General features: G+C 38.4%; 1 protein-coding gene across 6 annotated transcripts; it reads right to left on the bottom strand.

Moving 5' to 3' along the window:
* Nucleotides 1-25224, bottom strand: LOC121951790 (epidermal growth factor receptor substrate 15-like 1). Of its 6 annotated transcripts, none has more exons than XM_042498262.2 (24): nt 25110-25224; nt 23774-23815; nt 23554-23643; nt 23393-23440; nt 23204-23299; nt 21329-21394; nt 21110-21235; nt 20934-20993; nt 19791-20057; nt 17667-17827; nt 16081-16246; nt 15784-15846; nt 14281-14366; nt 13439-13511; nt 13143-13304; nt 11981-12178; nt 10582-10746; nt 9587-9695; nt 9120-9259; nt 8750-8801; nt 6616-6701; nt 6291-6354; nt 4771-4907; nt 1-2858 (listed from the first exon to the last, which is right to left on the bottom strand). In XM_042498262.2, exons 1-24 carry the CDS (start codon nt 25134-25136, stop codon nt 2712-2714), a joined length of 2631 nt encoding a protein of 876 aa, XP_042354196.1. In that variant the 5' UTR covers nt 25137-25224; the 3' UTR covers nt 1-2711. The 6 variants fall into 6 exon arrangements, with proteins under 6 accessions (XP_042354196.1, XP_042354199.1, XP_042354197.1 ...); XM_042498265.2 differs by lacking the exon at nt 4771-4907 and adding an exon at nt 4033-4049; XM_042498263.2 differs by having other exon boundaries at nt 17667-17824.
* Nucleotides 25225-26118: the final 894 nt, after the last annotated feature.

Here is a 26118-nt window from a genome sequence, read left to right as displayed (position 1 = left end):
TATCACTCTCATTTCACTTTTTTTTTTGTTCCAATATTACTGCAAGATGTAAACAATCCATCTCAAATTCATTTCAGTGTAAATCTGCATTATGAAAGCATCAGATTAAGACCAAAAAACAGACTTGATCATAACATTTGTGAAACGCTGAGCTGTTCTTCAAAGCCATCTACAATATTTAACGACTTTACTAATCTCTGACAAATGTATTTTAACTATTTATGGCCTGCTGTGATGTGTAACTGACTCCCTTCTCTCAGATTTTACTTCTGATGTAAAATGTGAGACTTACCTTGTTTCAGGAATGTTAAAAATCAATTTTATTCAACTAAAAGTTATTACAGTTTAACAGATTATTTTTTCATAATCACATACATACTGTGCAATATTACATATGTTGATATGCTGATAAATAAGGCGCTGTCACTCTGTACATGTCCAGTACGCTCTGGAATATACAGTGCATACATTATGTGCCGAATAAACCTGATTAGTGTAATAACATTACAAGGATGCACTATTTTAAAGTAATTTAAACAGATGTCCTCCGACAAGATCATAAGACATTAATGTAGACGGAAAGAAATCCACAAAAAAAAAAAAAAAGACGTGATGGTTGATTTGAGGAAAAAGCATACGTCACTTTGCATCAGTGGTAGTGTGAAGAGGATAAAAGTAAATGTAACAGCACCAGTATAAACAATGTACACTACTTCTATTTTATAGAGGCTTTTAGTTGTATGGGAGTGCAAGTAGTCTGGGCGTTTACAAGGCAACCAATGACAAACCATCTGACGAGCACAAGCTGTTGACATCAGCAAGAGGATGCAACAACGCTGCAGGTGGGCTGTTCCTAAGAAGGGAAGACCTTGATGATTATCGTTAGCATCTTAAAGTGATAGTTCAGATGTTTTGAAGTGGGGTTTTACGAAGTAATTATCCATAGACAGTGTATACAAACAGCAGATGTTAATCGGCGCAACCCACATTTTGGAGAAGCAGCCTGAGGTTTGACACAAAGGCTAAGCAATGTACTGCTGCCAATGAGGGCCGGCAACAAAACATATTTTAGCCACCAAAAGATGCATTAAAAAAATCTGTTGAAGTGTTTGCCATATTGAGAGTATTTTTACTGCTTTACTTTAATATCTGACATTGATTTTCACCATGAAAATTAAGTTAATTTAGTTATATGGTTCTCTTTCAAGCCAAATTCTACTGAGAAAAACAGTGATTTAACATCGCTAAACACAGGAGCTGCTGGTCTACCACTGCCCCCATCAGTTAGTTTGCTATTGTGCGATTTCAGTGTTTAAAACCATTAGTTCAGATTCACTGAAGTCACACAATAACACAAACTAACTAACTGATCGAAGCAGTGGTAGGCCAGCTGCTCCCATTTTCAGCAAGCTAAAATTAGTGTTTTTCTCAATGGAGTTTGGTGGCTGGGAACTCTCCGTCGTAACGGGCTATCTGACGGTAAAATAAAGTAGTGAAAATACTCAATAAAGCATAGAATTTATTGATATAAATGTTTTTAGATGGCTAAAATATGTTTTCTTGTTGGACTCCATCCACAGCACTTCATTGCTTGGCTTCTGTGTCGGACCTGCTTCTCCAAACTGGGAGTGTGCAGACTGACATCTACGTTAAGTAATATACTGAGTAAGGATAATTACCCCATACAACCCTACTGAAAAATAATCAGAACTATCCCTTTAATTATTGTAAAAGCAAGAGGCAACCGATGATACGGGGCTAAATAATATTTAACCAAAGCGATATTCAGACTAAATTGTTCATCAGGGATTCCCAAATGTCATATTTCTGCTTTGACATATAGATCCTGGTCGAGGGTTTGATTATATTAAAAAAATGCCTTCATTCCTTGTTCTTTAAGGCCATAAATATTCCTTATCCAGGCATAGATGGCAAAAAACACTTGTAACATTTAAATGAAAACCTAAATTATGCAAAAGACTGATTGGATCACTAAGCTCCAGTCCTTTAAAACAAGCCTTTTTTTAAGAAAAATACGGACTGTTCCGAGGCTTGTACATAAAATCGTCATCTAATAATATTTACAGTACATGAAGACATTAAAAAAAATAGAAAAAAAGAAAAGGGGGGACAAACTCATCGGCCAACGGAGTTGTTAGCATATGCAGTTAGACTTTCCCGACAATTTTTTTGGACTAATTAAAGGTGATATAAAAGAGTTTATACAGTGCATTTTACAAGTACTTCATACACCACAGATTGCTTTTGCATATAAATAAAACAGTAAAATATTATTAAAAGGTCATTTTTCTTGCAACAGAAAGGCGTTCTGATAAGGCAGGGTGATTAGCAGTAATAACATATGGAGCTAGATGGTTGCGGTGGAGGTCCCTGCCGGTTTCTGGTTGCGTTAAATCGCTACGTTCTTGGAGGATAAAGCCGGGTTTAAATAAAGTGGCTCTGTATTGTCCTTGATTACAGTTGCCGTGTAGTTTGGGGGCAATGAACCGGAACTGGTTTGCTAAATGTGGAGTTGTTTTGACATGAGTCCAGTCATGGCTGGAGAAACACTGGTCTCTTACACAAATTGGTAACAGGGGCTGCTAGTCATGTCGGGCCAGTGTCGGTGCTGTTGTCATGAGCCTGCGGACAGAAGACTGTAAGGCAGAAGGAAGAGGACGAAAAGATGTGGTGTGGTGAGGCATGCCTGGTCAGGCGCTGGGCATGTCGGCCCTGCTGAGAGCGATGGCCAGCTCCAGGTCCTGCTGCTCCTGGAGCCGCAGCCTCCTCAGCCTCTCCTGCTCCTCACGCTCGCTCTCCCGCTTGACCCACTCCAGCTGCTGGCTCTCACTTCCAAACTAGAACAGAGAAACAAACATTAGAAGTGGATAAAAAATGCGAAGAAGCGCTGAAATGTCAACACGAAAAGAGAGAAGTCTCTGGGTGAAAGCAAGATGTAAAAACGAACGGTGGATGCAAATTTAAAATCAAATGTTTCTAATTAGGCAGAAAATTGAAAGATAACTGCTGTGATTTAATTTATAGAGGTAAGAGAAAAATGACTGCAAAAATACAAATATTCACTTGGACGTCACAAAAAAAAGCCAAGAAAGCAAAACTAAACTACACAATACACAGTAGCCCCTTGTACACCGCCTGTTAAAGGCGGGAATATTACACCATTATGTCGCATCGGTGTTCTGTATAAAAGGTTCAATCTTGGAATTGGTGGTGGTGTTGGGGGAGGGGAATTGTCTCGCCTTTAAACTGGCAGTGGAGGTGATAACATTGGTGAAAACATCGCTGAATAAACTGGCCAGCTGGCAGGATGGGCTCATGTGCAGGATGGGTGTAACGTATTGATGACGTGTTATGTGTGTAGGGCTGTACCCGACTCAGAATTGGGTCAGCTGAATTATATTTGGCTGTTAAATATGAATATTAGATGACTGGTTTTGTTTTTCCAGCCCTAGTTATAAGTGTGACCAATAGCTGGAGGATTTCAAAAGCAGTTAGTGTCAGTTAGCGGCTAACTTAAAGATTAACAGTGGCCGGAAATGTCCGCAAATTGGGAAAACAATGAGATTTGGGAGCTCCTTAAACTCCCAGCAGAGGATGAGATCAGCTGCCGTGTAACAGAGACGGTAAATGATTATGTTATGCCATTGTTATTGCTTATAAAATGCTGCTGACACATATATGTGGTCGTTGCTGTTGTGTTACTTCTGGTTCTGTGATGGCGGCATGCTATTTAAATTCACACACTGGAGCTGTCATTGTTTGGTTCTGTGTAAAAATGCAAAGGAGGGGCAAAGAGGGGACTTCGTAGCAGCGCTATAACGCGAACTCTGTGTAAAAAGGGCTAGTGATAAATGAGTTACTGGTCACATATTTCCTGTAAACATTCAGTGCTTGGATCAATGTGAAATTTAAAATAATCGTGCTCAAGAATCATTGTACTCAGATTATGCAGTGTGGAGAGGTTTTTCACATGCAAAGGATTGACCACCACACCCTTGTATACAATCTTACCTTGACACATTCAGATCCTGGCAGAAAAACAAAAATTACAATACAGAGCTCGATAAAAAAACCCCCAACAAATCCCTTTCACAACTGTCATGCTGGCATGAGGGATAACATAAATTCATGTCATGTCAAATTGTAAACCAGACACAAAAACCTGCCATGCATCTTCTCTGCATGAGAGCACGCTTAGTCGTTAGGTTGTACATGATGGCAAAGAAGCGGAAGGAGAAGGACAAAGAGGCAGATTTACTCTGTTGTGCTCTGCTTCAAGGCATATCATGCTTTGACAGCGAATAAGCCTTTAGCTTGTACTTCAAGACTTAAAAATGCTCCTGGAGTGTTACCTGACTGGGCAAGTTCACTGGCTCACTGACTAAAACTGTGTAAATCCTTGACTTCCTGCCAAAGATTGAAGCCAAAGACAACGCAAGCATGCAAAAGCCCCATTACCAGGTGGACGGACGCAAAACACGACGAGATAGACACTAATACGAGGACTGTCCAATTCAGTCATGCAAACATGTAATATCCCTCCACACCAAAAAAGCTCTCAGGTTTTCTGTCAGTTGTTAGTCAACAGCCAGTGTGTACGACGGTCCTGCGATCGCTTGTGAGGCAGTTAACAGAAATGAGGGCACGTGACAGAGAGCTGACCCTTCTGAGCCTGCAGCTCTACGATCTGAAGAGTGACATCAGCAGCTCATGCAGCCAAAGATACTTGACCCATCGGACTAAACGTACGGAGCCAAAATCTGCGAAACCCACAGGGCAGTCTTTGGATGCTTTACTCGAGTGTGTTGTGACAAAAGCGTCTCTACTGTCTGCTGTGGAGCGAACGCTCGGGAACGGCTCTGATGCAGTCAAACTGAGAAAACCTCCTGGAGAAGGAAGACATTCAAAGAAGATATGAAAGCCACATAAAGACAACAAACGTTAGTGCCTTCATTTCAGAAGTTAACAACAGGTAGCCCCCCCTGGGAAAATAAGCTCACACTTTAAAGACTTGTGTGTAATATTGTGCTGCTGAATTTTCACAGGAAGCCATCAGCTTTAAGCTCATGGCACACAGAGTAGTCACCCCGGGGGGAGAGAAATTGGTTCAAAAAAAGGTGTTAACCGCATTTTTTGAGTAACGCTCAGTGATGCATTGAAGCTTGAACAAGCACAGCATCGCTTTTTTGGAACATAAAATTTTAAAAGGCGGACACGCCCTTGTCTACTGTAAGCTTTGAACACGTTTCCTACAAGCATGGTGTTATGAAGTGGCCACAATGATTCATCGCTCAAACTTTGTGCTCCAGCTGCATCTGGTGCAAATAAAAGCTCCACTAACTAATAAAGAAAAAAAACAACAACAGCAATTTCAGCTTTAAATAACCAAACTACATGTGGGCTTCTTACTTCCTCATCGCGTATGAGGCACATCTCTGGGGCTGGCTCCCTGGCTAACCCTGGCCACTCATCTCTACCCGTCTCTGTGTGGTAACACAAAGGGGAACACCAACTTTCTCACGCTGTGGCTTCTGCTAAAGGACTAAGTGCAAGGTCACAGCGGAAGGCCATGTGTTGGGCATGGCCTGTGGGTAGCGTGTGACTTAACATGCATGTGAAAAAAACAAGCTAAAACCTGCATCTAAAAGCAATAGAAGTAGCTCTTAATCTCATCACACTGTTCACAACTTTAACTTAACACTGCCTTTAAACTGTCTTGATACCACTAACAAGGTCACGTTGCTCTGTGAAGACATAGCACTACCATACCCTCTACCAACAGCTTTCCTGTTTACAAACAGTTCAAAAGAACTAACTGCTTTCTCTGCACCCTCAGCTTAACAGGGAAGTAGTTTTTTTCCGCATACCATCAGGGCACAAAATACCTTTTTAGTAGGACAACAGTCAATCATAATGAGCATCGCAAAAATGACTTTCAGTTGCAACAATTAAAATGAAATGAAAGCTGATGTCACGCAGCTCTAAGTGGCAAATGAAAGTTCTTACAATGTAGCGCTGACAGCATTGGCATGAAAAACTGTATTGATTTCAACTGGTTAAACCCAACTATTACATTCTAATTATGAACATCACTGGACCATTAATGTCAAGTTAAGCTACAAGCACAGTCATGTTCAAGCGCGCACACACACACACACACCCACACACACACACACACACACACACGCACACACACACACACACACACACACACACACACACACACACACACACACACACACACACACACACACACACACAGGGCTTACCATAGGGAGGTGCAGGCCGGTTAGGCACATTTTTCTTTGATGGGAGGACGGGGTTGTCTGACTTCTATACACACACAAGGGAGAAGACAAAAAAAAATTCTTTCAACTATCACACAAAATGACGACTCCAACAGAAATGTCAGCCAACATCGAAAGCCTCTGGCTTTGTACCAGACAGACTTCGTAAATGTGATAAATTGGCAGGAAAACTAGAAAATCACTCATGATGAGAGTAAAATTAACGACACAACTTTCTACAGCTCCAGTGGAAAATGATGCTTTATGGTGCAACTGATTCATAACTCCGAGAGTCTCCAGAGCTTACCTTTGACATCTGACTAAAGTCGGCAAATCCACCCCCTTTGCTTCCAAAAGAGTTACTTCCGAAGGGGTCGGCTATCCCAAATGCATCTGTGACAAGAGTACATTGAAATGCATTTGGAACATTTGAATACATTTATGGAAAAAAACAGAAACTATAATGAAGTTAAGCCTCAAACCACACGTTCAAAAATCATCTCTGCATCTTGCTTATTCTGAAAGGGCCTTCATGCTATTTTCAGAGAGGGGAATGTGGCATGACCGTTTAATTTTCCATGACATTCCGTGTAAAGAAAAAAAAAAACCCTGGAAAGCAGAGGTTTTTGTTAAACCTGACGTATGCATCAGATCGGTTAATTAAAGGCGTCAGTTGGCGTACTGTTAACCAGAACTGTGCCCGGGTTGTTTTGAAGCTCAGCGGTACGCCGCTTAATGAAAAAAACAGCAAACTGCAGATGGTTACAGTGAAAAAACAAAACATTGTAATAGAATATGTTTGTTGTGAGTGCGCAACCACAAGAGACCCCATTCATGTGGAAGTGCGCAGTGTTTTCTTTTACGCACAGTAACTCAGCTCAGGTCTACAGTTGCCTCTGTGTTCTTCTGAAGGTGTGTAGCACGGCAGAGCATCGACCAGAGGTAGCCACTAACTTAAAACAACTTCCGTGGCGAATGAGGCAGAGCAGTCCAATAGCAGCAGATATAAAGACGGGACAGAGGCAGTAGAGAACTGGTTAAAGGAGTGGCAGTGTATTCTAGTAGAGCAGGACCAGCAGTCAAAAAGTTTCTGTTATGTTTGGCTCCTGCAAGCCTCCTGTTTTTCCAGGGTAGGGGGAGTATTTTTAGTTGGCCAGTAGTTAAATGCGTAGGTACTCGACTAAAAATAGCCCTAAACCACAGGAAAAATTGAAGCCACAGTGAGTAAAAATTGTTTGCCCCTGATGCCCTCAAAAATAAAAGCTAAATGTAACACGTCACCCAGAGTGGCAAAGAATGACTCTTTGAGACCTGTTTCACAACTAGAGAGTGTTTTTTTTTCTTCACATTTGGATGTCATTTAATAGAGTCACATTCTGGGAAATCTACACGGAAAACCGGCTTTTATATATAGCAAACTTTCCTATTTTTTGGTTGTTGTTTTTTTGTACGTGACCCTTTTAAATTATTTTACCTATTTTATTTACGTTTTATTTATTTTATGTCCCTTTATTTGTGGTTTCATTGCTTTTTATTACTTTTGTTGTTTTCTGTTTATTTGTTTGTATTATTTTATAATGGCATGTTGTATCCTGTGTCTTGCATTATTTTCCCTCCTGTTTGAATTTTATCCTTACTCTACCCTTGTTTCATCTCTCTGCTGTTCAACAGATCTGTTTGGCTTTCTGTTGTTGTATTTCCTTCTATGTATCCTGTTTCTGCTTTTGCTTTGTTTGTCAAGATCAATGGATAAGAGGAGCAGCTGCTGCAGAGGCAAGTAAATGCAATTTTTTAGGAATGTATTTTCCTACAGCGCATTTAAACAGTCCAGCTCCAAAAATAGGAAATGCTGAAACACTTAGTAGATCAATTAACCGACTGACAAATAATTAACTGGCAACTATTTCTGATGAACATTTAAGTCATTATGTAATTTAACTTCTATCTATCAATTTTTGAATTATTGGGGTGTTTTTTATTTGTCTGCATTGGGTTCTTTTACTTGTAATACTTTCTTTTTTTTTTTTAAAGATTATTTTTTGGGGATTTTTCCCTTTATTGATAGGATAGCTGTAGAATGACAGGAAATGTGGGGGAGAGAGAGGAGGAATGACACGCAGCAAAGGGCCACAGGCTGAAATCGATGGAATGCAAAGGCCTCGGCGGGGGCGCACACTCTAGCAGGTGAGTTAGAGGACGCCCCATACTTGAATACTTAAAGCACATTTTCCTGATTATACTTTATTTTACTTGTGTCACATTTTCAGTGCAGTTCTTTTACTTATAACAGAGTACTTTCATGGTGTGATATTAGTAGGCTTACCTAAGTAAGGGATCTAAATACCTCCTCCATCACTGGTTAATCTTTACATTTATAACAGAGAAAAAGTAAAATCTCTCCATGTTTTGACATCCCGTGATGCTTGAGAGCAGCAACATACCTTGTTTCTGACTGTTTGATGTAAAAGGGTCACCACTGCTGAGTGCACTTGGCTGAGAAAAACAAAGAGGCAAAGAACAAGCACAGTAAGTAAGTTTTTCAAAAGATCTCAATTAAAATACATGTACAATGACACCGTCAGCATAACCACTAGAAATCTCTCTTTGATGTTCTGGTTTGCTTTCTCAGTTATTAACAAAAGGGAAGACACGTCAGAGCTTGTTTTTATTGGCACTGACAACTACAGCAATGAAAAAGGAAATATCATTTTGAACTTTTGACAAAAGAGCATTGGTTTTCTCATTCACGTTGAAAACAAAACGCCCACATCCAATAAACATGAGTGTTAAAAAGAAGGTGGTGTTTGATACCTTGGCTGGTGGTGTGGGTTTCTTTCCGAAGGGGTCTGACGATCCAAACAGGTTTGACTTGTCTGTTCTCTTAAAAAAATCTTCAGATGAGGTGCCTTTGAAAGGATCGCTTTCTTTGAAAGGATCTCCTCCAAATGGATCTAGAAAAACAAAAAAGACAGTAAGAAATGAGCAACTGTTGCTGGCTATAGACTTCAATCATCTTCAGTCTCTGCGAAGAAATAATCAGAGCTTTCTTTGATGTTTTCCACAGCCAGAATTGCAACAGACTCCAACACACAACAAATATTTCCACTTCCACTCCATTAAAACTGTACAATGTGACACCTAATACAGGTCCATTTCAGGTGGTACATATTGAGTGGAAATGCCTTTTCATAGGGGCCTTAAATTAGTGCAGGTTACCAGCTGGCGGAGCAGGGAATAACAATTACAAAAAATAACAAAACAGAGGAAGGTGTTCAGACCTTGGAAGAGGTCGGACTTGAAGGGGTCCTCAGACTGGAAGGGATCTGCCGGAGGCTCCTTAACACTGCTGTTGTTGAACATGGCTATCTTAGACTTGAATGAGTCATCCTGATGAACAAATCCAGAAAAGAAACCTGATTAACACATGTTTCAATAGTCAAGTCTACACATTACAAGACTACACACTCATATATGAATCTATATATATATAAATGACCGCATTGCAGTTGCGCGCCTCAGCGAACCAGTTGCACACACAGGTTACATCCATGTCTGTGAAAACATGGATGCTTCACACACATCTATTCAGTATCTGACCAAATGTCTCCCCTTCTGTTCCTGCTTTATAATGCAGGAACAGAAGGATAAAAACACATAAAAATGTTGAAAGATCTTTTTTTTTTTGTGAAAAGTATTTTTGCAGAACTTTATGATGTCAAAATAAAGTTGACCTTTGACCCTCTAGGTATAAAATGTCATCACTTTATTTTTTGACCACTAAATTCTAATCAATTAAAAAAAAATTCCTTCAAGGTATACTTTGGTCAATGTGTTGACAAAAATGTGATGGGCGGGGTCACAGTGACCTTGACCTTTGACCATCAAACCCTAATCAGTTCATCAGTGACTCAAAGTGGACGTTTTGGCAAAACATGAGGAAATTCTCTCAGGATGTTCTTGAGTTAATAGAGATGAATGAGAATGCATGAGAATTTGTGCCAAATTTGAAGAAATTCTCTCCATAAAACGTGTTGATGTATGTATGTATGTATGAACATGTACAGATGGACAACCTGAAAACATCACGGCTAAAAAACATGGTAATATATGCCATAAGATGTGTTTGCATTCCTCTTGACATCTGCGTTGTCATGAAACACGCACACTTTGTGTTGGTGACATGAAAAGTGGTCCTCATTACGAGGAAAGGTGAATGAAGTTTCTGGGCTGAATTCTTGTGGTGAAAAGTAGGATATATTCACGATCTCCTCACCGCACTTCTGAAACCTCCGTTCTCCTTCTCAGTGAAACCTTCATTTAAGTCCGGCAGGTTGCTGAAGTTTCCTCCGTTGATGTCGCTCAAAGCGCTGTTGTACTGCTCAATGGTCTTGGTCACCTCCTTTTGGCTGTCCTGGATGAGCGCCAGCTTACTGCGAGCCTAAAAAACACATGAAAGACTGTTTAATCCACATCAGACTTCATAAAATCAAGGTTTCCACACAATTTCATGAACAAAATTTAAACTCTTTTCCATGACTTTTCAAGGACCCATGGTCATTTTTTTTCTTGCCCCACTTGCTGGCATTTTTCAAACATATCAGATTCAAACAGAATTTCAGCTAGTGGGTTTACATGAAGGGAGAGATGGGATGTGGGAAGAAAACGGAGAAACGTACGTAATGGTAAACAAACGTTGCTGCGTGACATCAACAGCTTTATAAAATAAATTTTGTATCATGTTACATTACATGAAAGATTATTCAGGGGTGATTACTACAAAAATTTCACTACACAAAACAAAATTCCATGACTTTCCTAAAACTTTCACAAGTTTATTGATCGTTGAGCGAATTAGTTTGATTCCTTTTGAAAACATGGAAAAAAAGGGCAACTTTGCAAGAAAAATCCTGTAAATTGTAAAAAAATTGTAACTCTAACTGTTAAAGAAACTAGGAAAAATGCTGAAAAATATATATTTAATTGTTTTGAAATTATATATTTAAAATAATGTTACAGAATTATTACATTTTAAGCACTTTTTTCAGGTTATTTCTTGTCTTTTTTTTTTACTTACTTTACTTTTTTACTTCCTTTTTATGCTTATGTTTAGGTAACATTCTCATATATTTCACTAACTTCTTGCAAATTTTGGGGTAATTTCTTCTCATAAATTGCTTGTTGACTTCTTCCCCTTTTTGAAAGAAATCAATCAAGTTTACTCACTTTTTTAAATGAAAAAGGCTTTTGAAAGCTGAAGTAAAAGTGGTTTAATAGTTGCCAAAATTTCCCAAAACAAACTGTTTCACTCCAGTGCGCTTCAAATAGGTGTGCCTCAGAGCATGGTACATACTTTAGCACAAAGGTCATGAAAGTAAAAGTAAGACTAATGTTTCCAAAAGTAAAAGCTGTGTTATAAATACCACCAGCAACACAAAACACAATACAAGTTGAAATTCCACAGATAGTGCATAAACATACAAACCCTTCTATCACCAAGAGGGAGTCAGTGTTATGATTGGACATCCAGAGCTTCATTTGTTTCTTCAACTCAAAAACCCTTTAATTTCACAGCCAATCTTCATGCCACACCATACAGAGCTGATCGGGGAGCTTACTGGGCAGAAGTGGCAGAACATTCTTGTGTAACCTGGAGTTACTCCGTCTGCACTCACCTGGTTAATCTCTTCCTGTGTAGTTTTGAGCGACTTATTGATGCTGTCCAGCTGGACCCGACCAGAGAGCAGGCTCTGCTCGAGCATTGCCTCTTCATCCTGCAGCCGGCTCAGGTCCACCTTTGTGCGGCTCAGTTCGTCCTCCTGGCTGCGGAGGTCTGTCTCCTGAGAGCGGATCTGGCTCTGCAGTGACGAGATCTGGAGGGTGAAAAGCAGAAAAAAAGGACATCAGTGATATAATAGTAGCCTCATCAGTTGTGTAACTATTAAATAACTGAACATTTGTAGGAATGTCCTGATCGGATTGGAAGGATCAGTATAGGGCCCGATCAACACATTTTTTCGCACTCTATTTTGAGCGTGCACCATGCCCGATCCTTTGCTTACTACAGCAGACACACAGGTGATGTAGACGGAGAGTACGATTTGTGGCAGATATTCAGGTTTTATTGTCATGCTGCTACTCCAATAAGTAGAGACTTTTTTCATGTTTAACTTAAGCTGTTACACCACTTTAAGTGGAATTTAATTTTTTTGTTGTTCATTTTACATGAACTAGATTTACTATAATGCTTTAATAAGTGCAACTGTGACTGATTTTTATTTGTTGTGACCAAAAATGTTAAAGTTTAACTAAAACACTACTACTTTGAAGTGCAATTTTATTTATATTACTCATTTATTGTGCTCTGCACTTTCATTATAATGGACCACTAAGTGGATTTGAGAGCAATTTCTGAAGACATATTTTATTTTGTTTAGTTATTTGGTGGAAAGTAAACAAATGCTGCACTAAGTGGAATTGTAATAAGAGCCATAAAAATACTTTTAGTTTGTTTACTTTGTTATTTTATAAACATAAAAAAAACAACTTCAAAGAGCTGTTTGGATGCAGACATTTTTTCATTGTATTGCACTGCAGAGCTATTTAACTATCAGGCATATACACTGGATTGATTTCTAATAACTTTAAAGCACTTGAAGTGTGCATTGTGCAGCTGTATTATCCAGGTAAATACACATATTTGATCGTGACTCAAAATCAAAATCAATACATTGAAATCAATAAAACTTGATCGGAACATCCCTACTAATGAGATCAGATCAAAAGGAGCAATATTTTAAAACTTATTCTCTGGAGAATGCAAGAAAAAAATGCAACCATCTGGGACTCTTCCTGGCACTTCTGCTTGACGTCGTTGAGCATTCCCTCCAGCTTGGAGCGCTGCTGGTCCATCTCCTCCAGTCGTTCCTGGGCATCCTGCTTCTGTGACTCCAGGTCCTGCAGGCTGCTGCTCTCCCGGTCCAATCCATTCTGCATGTCCTGAGGGTCCGCCAGCCACACACACAAGCACAGGTGTTTGCAGGGTACAGCGAGCAAGTATCATCTTTATCAACTCTGAACTGAAATTTTAACCTTCAGCAGAGGACTTGGAAATCGTTTTGGCTCAGCCTTACCTGAACTTCACTATTTTGCTGCCTGATGGCTTCCTCCTTTTCCCTGATCTCTTGCTCCAAAATGAATTTCTCTCTATAAATGGACAACACGGAAGATGAGCAAGGTAAGTAACAGAATGTTATAACTTCCTAACAAAGCAAAGATATACTTAGCTTGATGGTCACTTTACTTGATCAAATATAAACTGTCCTGAGGTGGTAAACTTGAGCATGCATGGGCACAAAAACGGTTCAGTTGTCTGTTTATGCTGCTTTTACATGGAGCCAGAGAGAGAAAGAAAATCTGGGATGCAGCCTTCGTCAAATACATTACATTATGTAAAGAACTTTGTGCTGCATTCCTTGTATGATAGGTACTATATAAATAAAGTTTATCTTTGTTCTTATTCTGACTGTTATTGTTATTATAGTGTACCTTAATGATTTGAAATGTCCACATGTACTCCAGATCTTGAAATCTTGAAACTGTTATATTTACTTAAATTTAAACTTTCAAAGAATGCAAAATAACCTAGCAAAGATGTTAGCATGACAATAATCTGAATATTACCTCTGGCTATATACAAATAATTTGATTTCACGTGTTAATGAAGAGTGTAGAATATGCTCTAACTGGCGTGAAGCAAGACTTCATGTTGATGCTGCTTTCTTGGCTAAGTCTCTCTTGGAGTAAATGCAATCTAATAAGAGCACTTTGTTAAATAATGCTTAAACATTATTTAACAGAAAATATGTCTAAGAGTTTAAATGAGCATTGAAACTGAAAATCACTTCACTAACACCTCTCTCCTTTTCTCAGAGGAAGAGAAACAAAGCTCTCCTCCTGCTACTCATGGGCTCACCTCTGCAGCTGAGCTATTTCCTGGCTGAGGTCATCCAGCTCTTTGATGCCTGTCAGCTCGGCCGACCCCGTGGAGCTGGCGCTGTCCTGAGGCGAGAGACGGAGACGGACGAGTGAGAGAGGGGAGAGAGCTGGGTAAGAAAGCGCAATGGATGAAGTGAGGGTGACAGAAGGTGAGAACAGGGATGACAAGTGTGACAACAGCAGGTTGGACTGGGACACTGACACCAAAAAAAGGGGACAAGAGGGATAACGTTGAAATGGGGACAAAGGCACAAAAAGGAAAAGAGAGCAGAGGGGACATAAATGGCGTGCGGGGGGGGAGAGGAGCTCCCCGCTGGTACCTCTAACAAAACAAAGACACAGGAAGGAAATACAAACACCTTGCAATGCATGGGAGGAGGCAAGTGTTCAAGACAATACATGAATGAGGAGAAATGCACACATGCAGCAGAATACAAAACACTCTACAGTGATTAATATAGAAGTGTTTAACACATTATATCTTTGACCAATCAGTGTCCTCTCCTTTTTATGAGCACTCGAAAGCATCAGTAAAATATATGCCATTGCTCCCCTTAATTCAGGATTCCCACACATTTTCATGTACAAAATTTCAAAACTTTTCCATGACTTTTCAAGGACCCAAAAATATTATTTTTGTCCCATTCTCGCTGCATTTTTCCAAAGATTCAAAGTATATTCAATCATAATTTCAGCGTCCCCAATGATGTGTTCAAGCAATATAAGAAATTTGAAAATCCAACAATAATTTCTGTTTTTACAGTTTCTGGCTATGATTAGAGGTGTAATTTTGGCCATTTTTAAAGAAAGCATGCATTTCAAACCCATTTTCTCAAAAACAAAAACAATCAAACAAACAAAAATGTGTTTATTTTTTCCAGATTTCTATAAAAACTGCCCAGTTTTTAAAGAAAACGTGCCTTTCAAACCTGTGGTTTTCTTTAAAAAAAATCACCACCAAAAAAATGTAAAAACATGCTTTCTGAAGCCATACTAATTCCTTTCAATTTGTGGGACATTTCTTGCCAAGGTGGTCATTGCTTTTTCCTCCCATTTTTTCGAAACCAATGTGCTCAGGTTTTAAACATTCAAATAGCTCATGAAAGGTGTCTGCAAGCTGCCCGAGAAAACTGATGTCGATCCAGGTTTCAAAGGGTAAAGTAACTATATTGTAGCAGGACGTTAGTTGAGATTGGCTGCTGTGACAGGCCACTGATGATGAATCTGCAGCAGGTGGCAGTGTTTGCCTGCAGCTCAGTTGATGTTTGGGAAAGACATATATGGAGAAAATGCAAAGCATGACATATACTTAAGTGTATAAACAAGATCTAATAAAGTCAATGTTTGCTTTTGTTTGTTTTTGCTGAAACCTATACATACAAAAAGAGCAACGTCCTGTTTGCACCTCATGCTTCAGACTTCGATAGGGGATAGCACAGAACAAAAGCGCCACCTTGTGACACAAAGCTCAACTACTCACTCTGCGCATATAAGATAGTGCAGCAAGATCAGGTCTCACAGCTGACATAAGCCCCAAATAGCTCTGTTAGAAAGGAAAGAAGAGAGCGCAAAAAAGCAAAAGCATAAAAAAACAGTTTTGCAAGGCAAGGATGAAAAGCCAGAAAGCAGAACTTACCATTTAAAATGAATATAGTAGCAGGAAAACAGATTCTTGAGGTAAAGATGCAAGAAAAAAATGGCTTTGGAGGATTTGTTCAATAAATAGAGCATTTGAAAGTCAAAACAGTGATTGCAGTGGGCTAAAGTCAGGACTCACAGGGCCCGCCGCTGAAGCTGCAGTCCTTTCTGATGGAGGGATCATGTCTGGAGTGAGAGTGGAGGGAGGGTCCACGCCTTTAGTGACCTTCTGCTGGATCAGGTACATGGCCAAAGAGAACTGCTCCCGGGTCAGCTTGCCGGTCTGTTTAGTGTCAGCGAGTCCCCTGCAGAGACGAGGAGACACTTCACTCAAAGAAAGATTCTTTCTGAGAAATATTACAAAACGTCCACTGATAATAACGTCCTATGGCATGTCAATATATTCCACCACCTTAACAACTTTTTCAGAGTGTCTATTTGCACCTGGGTGAGGATAGTCACGCTGCAGCTATTTAGCTATTTACGACAATCCATACGGAGCGATATATTGGATCCACTGCATGCTGTGACTGGCTAGCGGGCTTCTTGTCATGTTGACATGTTAAGGTCAAAAGCGGTCAGGATCAGGACTGAGAGATCACAGTTAGGGCTAGATTTAAATGGTAAATTTTTTAAACTCATATGTATTTCCTGACAGCCAGGTGATGCAGTATTTAAAAGCATTTTACTACTGGACAGATGGACTTTTCATATAGCTGGTCTGTCTCTGCAGTAGAAAGACGCACATACTTTTGAAATTGGTGCTGCATGACCAGAGAAAGCAAAGAAAAGGGACTGTGACATTCACTTTAGCTCAAGAGGCAGGAAACCTACAACAACCAGAATGCACTGTGCAACACTGCACCAATAAATGCTCCGGCTGGTAGGTGATGTAATGTGGACTTGTTTGTTACTGACTTGTAGGTAACGACTGAGCTCGTATTACAGTCAAACTGCAAGTTAAAACATGTTTCTGAAAACATTTGGGGTGAGAAATAGGCAACACAGTATCTTGGTTTATATTTGATCAGCGCTGCTTAGTTTGACTGTCTGAGCTCAGATTTTCAGCCTCCGTTGTCACTGTGTACAAAACTGTATGCCGTGTTTCTAAATATATGTTAGCTGAGAAATAGGCAGAGCAGTGACATAATCTTGATTTATATTTGATCAAAACTTTCCTAGTTTTTCCGTTTAACTGGAGTTAGGTCTGAGTTTGAGAGAAAGAGAGAGAGTTGTGTTTTGATACTTTGGTAACATTATTTTTTGAGCTAACATGCCAATAAAGCACTCTGAACACAACACAACACACATAATGTTGGCATTTTTTTTTTAGACTTAGATGACTTATCCTTTTCAGTTTTAAGGATGTATTAAGTTGCTGATTTCATAGACCCGTTCATCTCAGCGTCATATTTTAACATTGTTAGGATGCCCAGGAATATATTATGCACCCAGGTGAAAACTGCCACATTAGCTATTCAACCCCGGATGCAAATAGCACTGTAGGCAACACACACCTGGGTGCTAATAGCATCTGCCATCATTTTTCCCTTCTTATGCTGCACCGCTCTTCTGGAAAACGTGATGATCTAAACTGTTCACCAGATGGAGCTATAGAGTTAAACCCAGTGATACCAGTGGTGGGTGATTCAGTGTGTGTTGTTGTGGAGGTAATGAGGAAAACCTCTGCAAATAAATATGATCTGAGCCGAGCTGTGGTCTCACCATATCTGTGCCAGCATTGTCTGGGAGAGAGTGGACTGCATGAAAATCTCTATGACCTCAGTTCCATTAACAAGGCCGTCGTTGTCGCTGTCTGTTTTCCTGAAGACCTCATCATATCGCTCCCTGTCAGCCACAGGCACCACCCAGTTCACCGCTGGCTGCTATGAACAAAACATAAAACATTTATGTGATTTTAGATAAGCAATTGGTGCAGTTTTTTTATAAATTAACAGGTTTTAATTAATTATACTACTTTCATTCTGGTTTAAATTAAAAATGAACTGGACAAATGAGGAAAATCTTTAAGTACCAACAAGCCAAACACAGCAGTCCTAAAATTAATGTTTTTATCTACTGTTTACCACAAATATCAAGATGATTTGTCACTGACTTATACCCAGAACAAAAATTTAATCGCAGCTCTCCTGTTTTTGCTTGCATTTTTCAAAGATTTAATTTAAAGATCTAAGATCTTTTTCATGCACTAAATAAATATATTTCTCTCAAAGTTTGGTTACAAATTTGTTAAAATGAGCACTTCTCCTTTTCCAAGACAGTCCCCTCCACCTGACAGGTGTGACATATCAAGATGCTGATTATACAGCATTGTTACTGCACAGGTGTGCCTTGAGCTGGTCACAATAAAAGGACACTCTGAAGTTTGCAGTTTGTTCACACAACACGATGCAACAGATGTTACAAGTTTTGAGGGAGCGTGCCACTGACCTGCTGACTGCAGGATTATCCACAAGAGCTACTGGCCATGAATTTTATGTTCATTTTTCTACCATACGCATCCCAAGTATTTAAAACTTCAAAATCTGATCAAAGTGGTTTGCTTACTTTTGAAAACAACAAAACACTGAAATAACTTAGCAATAACTTTTCTACACATTGCAAGAAATACGTAGCTTTGAAAAATGTCAGTTTTAAAGAAAAAACGGAAAAATGTCCAAAAAAATTAAATTATCATAACAAATATATATATATATATATATTGAGAATTTTTACTTTATCAGCATTTTTTGGGGTTTCTGTTCCTCAAGTTGCTCATTGCCCTTTTCCCTGTTTTTAAAATGAATCAAGCCAATTTGCTCAGATTTCAAAGGGTTAAGTACTTGATTTCTGTTGTGATATACAATAATGAATTACTGCCAGTGATAGTACATGTGTAAGAAAACTGCACTAAGAAATCTGGCATGAACACTCACATTTTGCCTTGTGTTGAGTTAAACAGTAAAACCTGCCTTTATACTGGCAGGGAGAAAAGAACAGGAACGAGGTGTGGCAGAGCAGGAAAAAAGGGAACATCACAACAAGTGTGATGACGGTCATGTCAGGCAATCGTGGTACAAGTGTGAACAGAGCCTTGCTTCTCTTCCCTTTCATGGAAACCTGTTTCTCTTAAAGTCACGGCTGAAAAGTCCCTGCAGGTAGCACAAGGCGGAGAGATACTGGCCTGTGCATATGTGCAAAACAATGTGGCAAAACAAGTCCAGCCATTAGCAACAGAAAAGAATCGATAAATGAAATGCTGGTTTCAAGTCTCTGCCCTTGTGACACTCACTGAGGGAGAAGCAAGGAAACTAAACGTGTTGATTTTTTCAAGAGGACTAAATTTTTCTTGCGTCTTTCATCTTACTTAAAATTAATTAGCCTCATTAAAAAAATCACATCCCAACATTAGAGAGATGAGAGACTAGAGACTAGAGATTAGAGATTAGAGACTACATTTGGGCTTGGTTGCACCAACAAGAATTAATCTCATATAAAATTAGCTCTAATCAGAGTTTAGTACAACAAGGTCTAAAATTAGTCAATCCAGATTTAAAATCCATCAGAGCTCTGTTGCATCATTAAAATTAATCTTGGTTTGGTATAGCCAAGTTTATTTATTTAAACAGAATTTAATCTGAGTTTGATTAAGAGGGACTAAAATTTCACTGAATTAAATAAGATATTATGTTGTGTAGTGTGAATGTTTATTTTTGTATTGTCACCATGTCACTGTGTAGACCACAGGAAGAATAGTTGCTGCAGTGCAAAAGCGAATGAGGATCTTAATAAAAAAAACAAGGTCACTACTTCTCTACACCTTAAAAGAAACATAGACAGGCAACATACCGGTGAGCTGGATTTAAAGGAGTGTTTTGGGGAGAGGCTGACAGTACTGGGGATGAGAGGAGCAGCGCTGCTCAGAGGAGGAGTGCTTCGCAGGGAATCTTTAAGAGCAGCCGGGCCGGCCGTGAGCCCGGACAGAGCTGGCAGCACAGCCACAGCCCCCGGCAGCCCACCTGCACTCTTCTTCCTTTTAGACGGGGGGATGAGGGAGGCAGGTAAGGTGGTTGGGACAGGCTCCTTCTCCATGGCACGATACACAAGATGCATGGCCTGGAAAATGGGAAATCACATTAATTTGGAGGCTACAGTCCATCAGGACCAAAATACAAAATTACATTACAACATTACGCCTCTTCCCAACTGCAGCTAGAGTTATCAACAAAGCCCAGGACCCCGACTGACATCGACCCCCCAGGGTTGGAAATAAAAATTTTGTCCACCTGCTACCGTGGTTAGTGGATTCCAAAATCTACAAGACGCTTAATAGATTATCATGGTGTTTTTGGCTGGTGAGTGAAGCAAATCTAGCAGCCGCTTGCATATTTTACCAGCATTGAGCTGCAGGCTAGTGCTTATTTTTAACCCCGAACCCACCACATATGCACAAACATTACATCAACGTCTTCACATCTGTATATGTCATATTAACACAGTTCTTGGGACGTTATCTGTATAGTGCAGATTCTTTATGTCCTTGTAACATGAGCCTCTGCTCATTTCTTAGAGTATAGTTTGCACATTCATGCAGGAACTACCACTTCTAAAAACTGCAAAGCTCTTTTATTTCAATTATGATATACTGTACACATTTTTAAGAGTTATCTTTTCATATATTTATTGTAATCTTATTCTACATTTATGTTCCTTAAATTTTGCAATACTTGCTTTTATTTTAAATTTTACTTCACTTTTACTTAAGTACTATTGTTAATGCAGTACTTGTGGGTAACGGAGTAACTTGTATCAGAGTGCTTTCACAGTGTGGTTTTAGTCATTTTACTGAAAGAGTGTCACAGTTAAGTTTTAGTCATTTTACTAACGTCAAGTGTCGTAATACTTCCTTCACCAATGCCTACGTGTCAATAAACTGGATTCTGATTCTTGAGTAACAGTGAAACTTAAAGTAAACAAAAGGCAGCAGCTTACCACTGTGAATTCATCTTTGTCCAAATGTCCATCTTTGTCCACATCACTTAGGTCCCAAATCTACAGAAACGTAATGTAAATGCCAAAATAAACACGTTTTAGCTGCTCTCAGTTGTTACCACTGCAATGTGACAGAGGATTGTCATTTATTATATCATTCCAACGTGTAATATCACCTTTCCTAATGCATCCAGAGGTAGCTTGGAGTTGATCAAAACTGGCTTGACTTTATCGCCGGCGAGGAGACCATTCACAGGGGACAGGCTCTCAAAAATGCCCTCAAACTTCCCTTTTTCATCCGGCTGGGATAGAAATAAAAATGAAATTTAGGGGGACAAGCTCGCTTTTATTCTTTTTTCTTTTAAAATTATTCTTGACAAATGGTATCAACTCACCCTGATCGCCCAGTGTGAGTCAGACCCTGTCGTTGAAACGGTTAATAATGGGCTGTTTGTGTCTCTCTGTAAGAAATAAAGTGAGGATATAATACAACAAGCAGAGAAGGCAAACACAGTAAAAACTCAGGGAAAATACAGTTGGAGGTGCAATTTCATCAGACATTACCCCTTTTCAAAGCATTCAGTGTCCATTAATTGCTCATATGAGCAACAGAAGTAATGTTTCATTGCCTAGTTCAGGCATCACCAAAATCTGTCCCGGGGGGCCAAACATGGCCCAAGGACAGATGTTACACAGCCCTCAGCTCGACTTACAACAGGATTCCCACAGCTTAAGGCAAGTTAGATTCAAGACATTTTTTGGACATATCATTTCCCATTGTTAACTAAGTATTGATTGAGTCCTTGCTGCACGAACATTTTGTTACTTGTAGCCATTCTTTCCTTTTACTTAAATGTAAAGGCTAACATGGCTGCATCTATGTCCAGTTAGTTTGCTTATATATGTTACTTTTGAAAACTAAAACAATAATAATGATAATAACAACAATAATAATAATAATAATAATAATAATAATAATAATAATAATAATAATAATAATAATAATAAGAAGAAGAAGACTTTTAAAGACATTTTAAAGTCACTCAGAATTTTATTTTGTAAACTAATTTTACAACATCTAAGATTGAAGATAAAAAACAGGAACAGACACAATTTTACCCAAGTGTTTATTGCAACATAAAGCATGACCTTTGGTAAAGTTAAAATCTATTTTATGTTGAAAGATGTTTTAAAACGTTCTTCTTCTATCCTGATCTGTGTGACATTAATGCGAGAGGCATTTGAGAATTTAAAAAATAAAACAATTATTTAATATTTTGAAATTTTACATTGCTAAGTCAGAAACAAATACTCATAATATCCCACTTCCTGTGTCTTAGTTTTTTAAAGATTTTTTGAAAGATCAATTTAATACATTTTAATGCGAATTAAGGTCTTATTTTTAGATGAATCAATTCAATGCCTTTTAATACAGTTTCAAAATATGCTATATGTGGCCCTCCACACAATACTGGTTAATCACGTAAGTTTGCTGTGCATTTTTTCCCTTCACCTCGTGATGGCCACACTGTCACACAGTTGGTAAACATGCACCGAGTCGGAACTATGCAGGCGGATCTAATATGTTTTCATATGCAGACACCCGTAAACAAACAAATAAACTGTTACCCAACAGCAGCAGGACTGTTGCTTTCAAGAGCAGTGGAAGTCTGTTTATTTAACTACAATAATTAGAGCAATAATTCATCTACAGGAATCATCTGTGCAATTATTCAAATGTGCAATATTCTTTTAACTCTTCATTGTGGGTTATATCTAACATGCTACACATATTGTGGATATTCTTATTGTTCTTCTTACTTATGTTAATGTCTGTTGAACATTGTAGCATCAAACACTTATTTCATTTTTCTTACTTTACATACTAGTTTTATACATTGTATTGTAGCACAAGACACAGTTTTATATTTTTACACACTTTACACACTCAGTACATTATACATATTTATAGTTTTTAAATATTCACATGCAAGTGCTGATTTTTTTATTACTGTATTTATATTTTACTTTTTTTACCTTGTTTGTGCTAGTATTTCTTTCTACTTTCTATAATTCTCTAAGCTTAGCATCAGAGCAACTGTGGTGAAGTATTTCTTATTCTTATAAACCATTTAATGCTAGAAGCAACTGGTCCCTACATATTTTTGCATTATCCTCCATTTAAAAAAGTATGGACACCTCTGGCCTATTGTGTTCCCCACCACATCATTAGACACTGCCATTGTGAGGAGAGTCATTTCATTACTTACAAATTTGGGTGCAGCTAAGTTTTGGTTGAGGTTGTGAAGACTGATATCATTTCCACACTGTGCGGAGGCCACAAGTCTCAGAGCAATGAAGAAACCCTACGAAAGAGGAAGATGGCAAGTCAGGTCTGGTAATTTATGCACAGATCAGCAACACAAATTGCAGCAAATTTACAGGAAATGTCGTGTTACCCGTCTGTCCAAATAGCCTTTTCTTTCAGAATCTGCCAAATCCCAAATCTAAGGGAAAAAAATGACAAGGAAAAAAACAAAACTTTAAGATGCTTTTTAAACTAATGACTGATTATAAGAGTGTGTTTTTGTGTGTACATATATTTGAATTTGTGACCCACCTTCCCCAAAGTACTATCTGACAGTCCTGACTTCTTAAGGAACTGAGCTGCATCTCCGGCTGATATTTTGCCTGTGCCCACTGGATCCAGCTACAAAGAATCAATAGCAAGTGGATAAAGCAGACACAACTGTATTTATCAACGGACTTTATATGACAGACAATATTCAGTTGAATGAACATTTGAAGAGCTGGAGTGGAAATCACAGCGGCAGCCTTACCTGTCTGTAATAGCTCTCATAAGCTGGGTTTCCATTTGATAACTGGAGAGGCAGACAGGAGAGAAACATAACACCATAAAATTAAACACATTTCTCCAACTTGTTCTTTGGAACAGAAATTGAATAAATCTCTTAATTATTCTACGAATGTTCTCACTCCGAAGAAAATTTGGATTAAGGTTTCTATGTTGATCTATTGACACCAATATTGGAAGACATGGTCTTGTTTCTAAATTGTAATACAGGCTCACCATCTACTAACAATGCACTCAAACTTGTCTGCCTTGTTCACAAATATCACATCCATAAAGCGTGAGTGCTTACGAATATTGCAAATATTTGTCTGTTTTGTGTTAAACTACAATATCTCTTTGACTATGTTTCTAAACTACAATGTTAACAAACATCAAAGGTATTAAGACTGCTCCAAAAAAATCGGAAAAATTATACCTAATCATAAAAACAAATAATATTGTGGTTTTAATCTTCCTCGTACAAGTTAATGTTAACTGTATTGGTTTTAGTTTTATGTCCTTTTTATGATTGATGTTGTGTCAAATATGATGTTAAAATGGTAATTTTTCAATGTTTTAAGATGACATGTATGTCTATACAGTAGTGTTAAATTCGAATTATGATCAATATAAACAAAACAAAATACCACCATGTAATTTAACCATTTTCTCTTTGACCTTTTATGCTTTATGATGTTTTAAATATGATGTGAAAATGATAATTGGTCAATGTTTTAAGATGAAATGCATGTCTGTACAATGTAGCATGTGAAATATGAAATGTAATACTATAAAAAATTAACAATAAAAAAATAAAACCAGCCAAGTTACAAATAAGAGTGTCAACTAGCATATACATTAAATTAAATCGTTAGTAAGCTAGAAATTAGCTATAACATTAGCCGGTTGTAGCTACTTTGAGGGAGGTAACGTTGAAAGTAACGTTAGAAAAACACAGCTTTGGCGGCTAACGTTAGCTAACGAACAGAAGGGCTGTTTTTCTTTAGTTTTAGCCACTAATTTTAACAACGTTTTTTTTTATATTTTCATCATTACCATCCTCGGTCCTGACGTTAACTTTAATGCAACAGTAACGTTAGCTTCCTCTTCCATTAATACAGGAACTTTGCTATCCTTACTCACCCTAGCTAACATGTAAACTTAGTTGACAACGAAAGGTTGCTAACACGGTTCCGCTGACTAATTATCTCCACCGTTTGTAAAGCAGTAAAGTGCTAAGAACACACAACGACTGTCACCGCCACTTGTTAATGTCCAATATTGAAATATGAGACTTTTCTTGAGCTGTTTGGAGTTGTTACCTGACTGAGAGACATGAGCGCCGCCATCTTTCCTGGTGCCTCGGGAGTGCGCAAACGCCCCTTAACTGCGCGGGCACGAGCGGCGACGGATCGTAGGGGCCCCGGTTCCGGTGGGTGGACCGTCTCGGTCACTACACCGCGGGCACCACCGCTGAGTGAGTGGGGCTGAGAGTAATCAGAGAGTAAAAAAACCCATATTGTTCCAGTTATACAGTCTGGATAAGTCACAGCTCTGATGGAAAAACACAGACCAAACACAGGGACCCGAATTAAAGGTAGACTGGGGATGGTCGCAACACTTTTTGCATTTCTCGCAGTAATTCAGAGACTATTGACAACAAACATTTTTTTAATATATTAAACTTACACATCTGCTCTTTACCCCTACAATTCAAAAATGTTAAATAAGACATATATTTTACAATATGTATTTGAATGAAAGATGTTGCACCTGACCTCAGCCCTGGGGACGGTTGCAAAATGTTCAGAAAAAACAAACATTCAATTTCAGTGTTTAACTTTTGCATTTTTTTCTCAGTTAGCAAAGTATACTGTAAATATATGCATTGTTTTTGTTCAATAATATATAATGCTTTTTATGCTACTATTACTAATAATATTGTTGTATTATCTATTTAGTAATATTCATACAATAACAGCCGACCCTTAGATACTGAAAAAAAGAAGTAAAATTTCTACTTTCTAATGATTTATTCAGCGTATGATGAACAATAATGGCTTACTGTTTAATAATGGACTTGAACAATAAGGCTATTTTAATATGAAATAATGAAATGATTGTGTAACTCACAATGACATGTATGTATAACTGCACTTCATTCAACTGAATATTATCTGTCATATAAAATCAATCTATATTTATAATTATCATAGATATTAAAAATATACTTCAGAATCATTTAATGTTAAGTACTTTTCCAAATCTGCATTTTACTTAAGTGTCTTGTCAGGGGTCAATGCATCATAATAAAATTTTAATTATTTTTCT

Source organism: Plectropomus leopardus, chromosome 12 (genome assembly GCF_026936395.1).
Source record: "Plectropomus leopardus strain MGB_pleo_1.0 chromosome 12, ASM2693639v1, whole genome shotgun sequence".
Taxonomy (NCBI): Eukaryota; Metazoa; Chordata; class Actinopteri; order Perciformes; family Serranidae; genus Plectropomus; species Plectropomus leopardus.
The sequence above is the reverse complement of the archived record's forward strand: the minus strand, read 5'-3'. Positions and strand labels throughout refer to the sequence as shown.

Excerpts from the sequence above, each read along its gene's own strand:
- LOC121951790 (XM_042498262.2), bottom strand. The coding sequence starts at position 25,136 with ATGGCGGCGCTCATGTCTCTCAGTCAG. Across the intron at positions 15,847-16,080 it reads CAGCTTCAGCGGCGGGCCCT|AGCTATTTGGGGCTTATGTC; the intron begins GTGAGTCCTGAC and ends CCTTTCTAACAG. Across the intron at positions 13,305-13,438 it reads AGCAAAATAGTGAAGTTCAG|GACATGCAGAATGGATTGGA; the intron begins GTAAGGCTGAGC and ends GCGGACCCTCAG.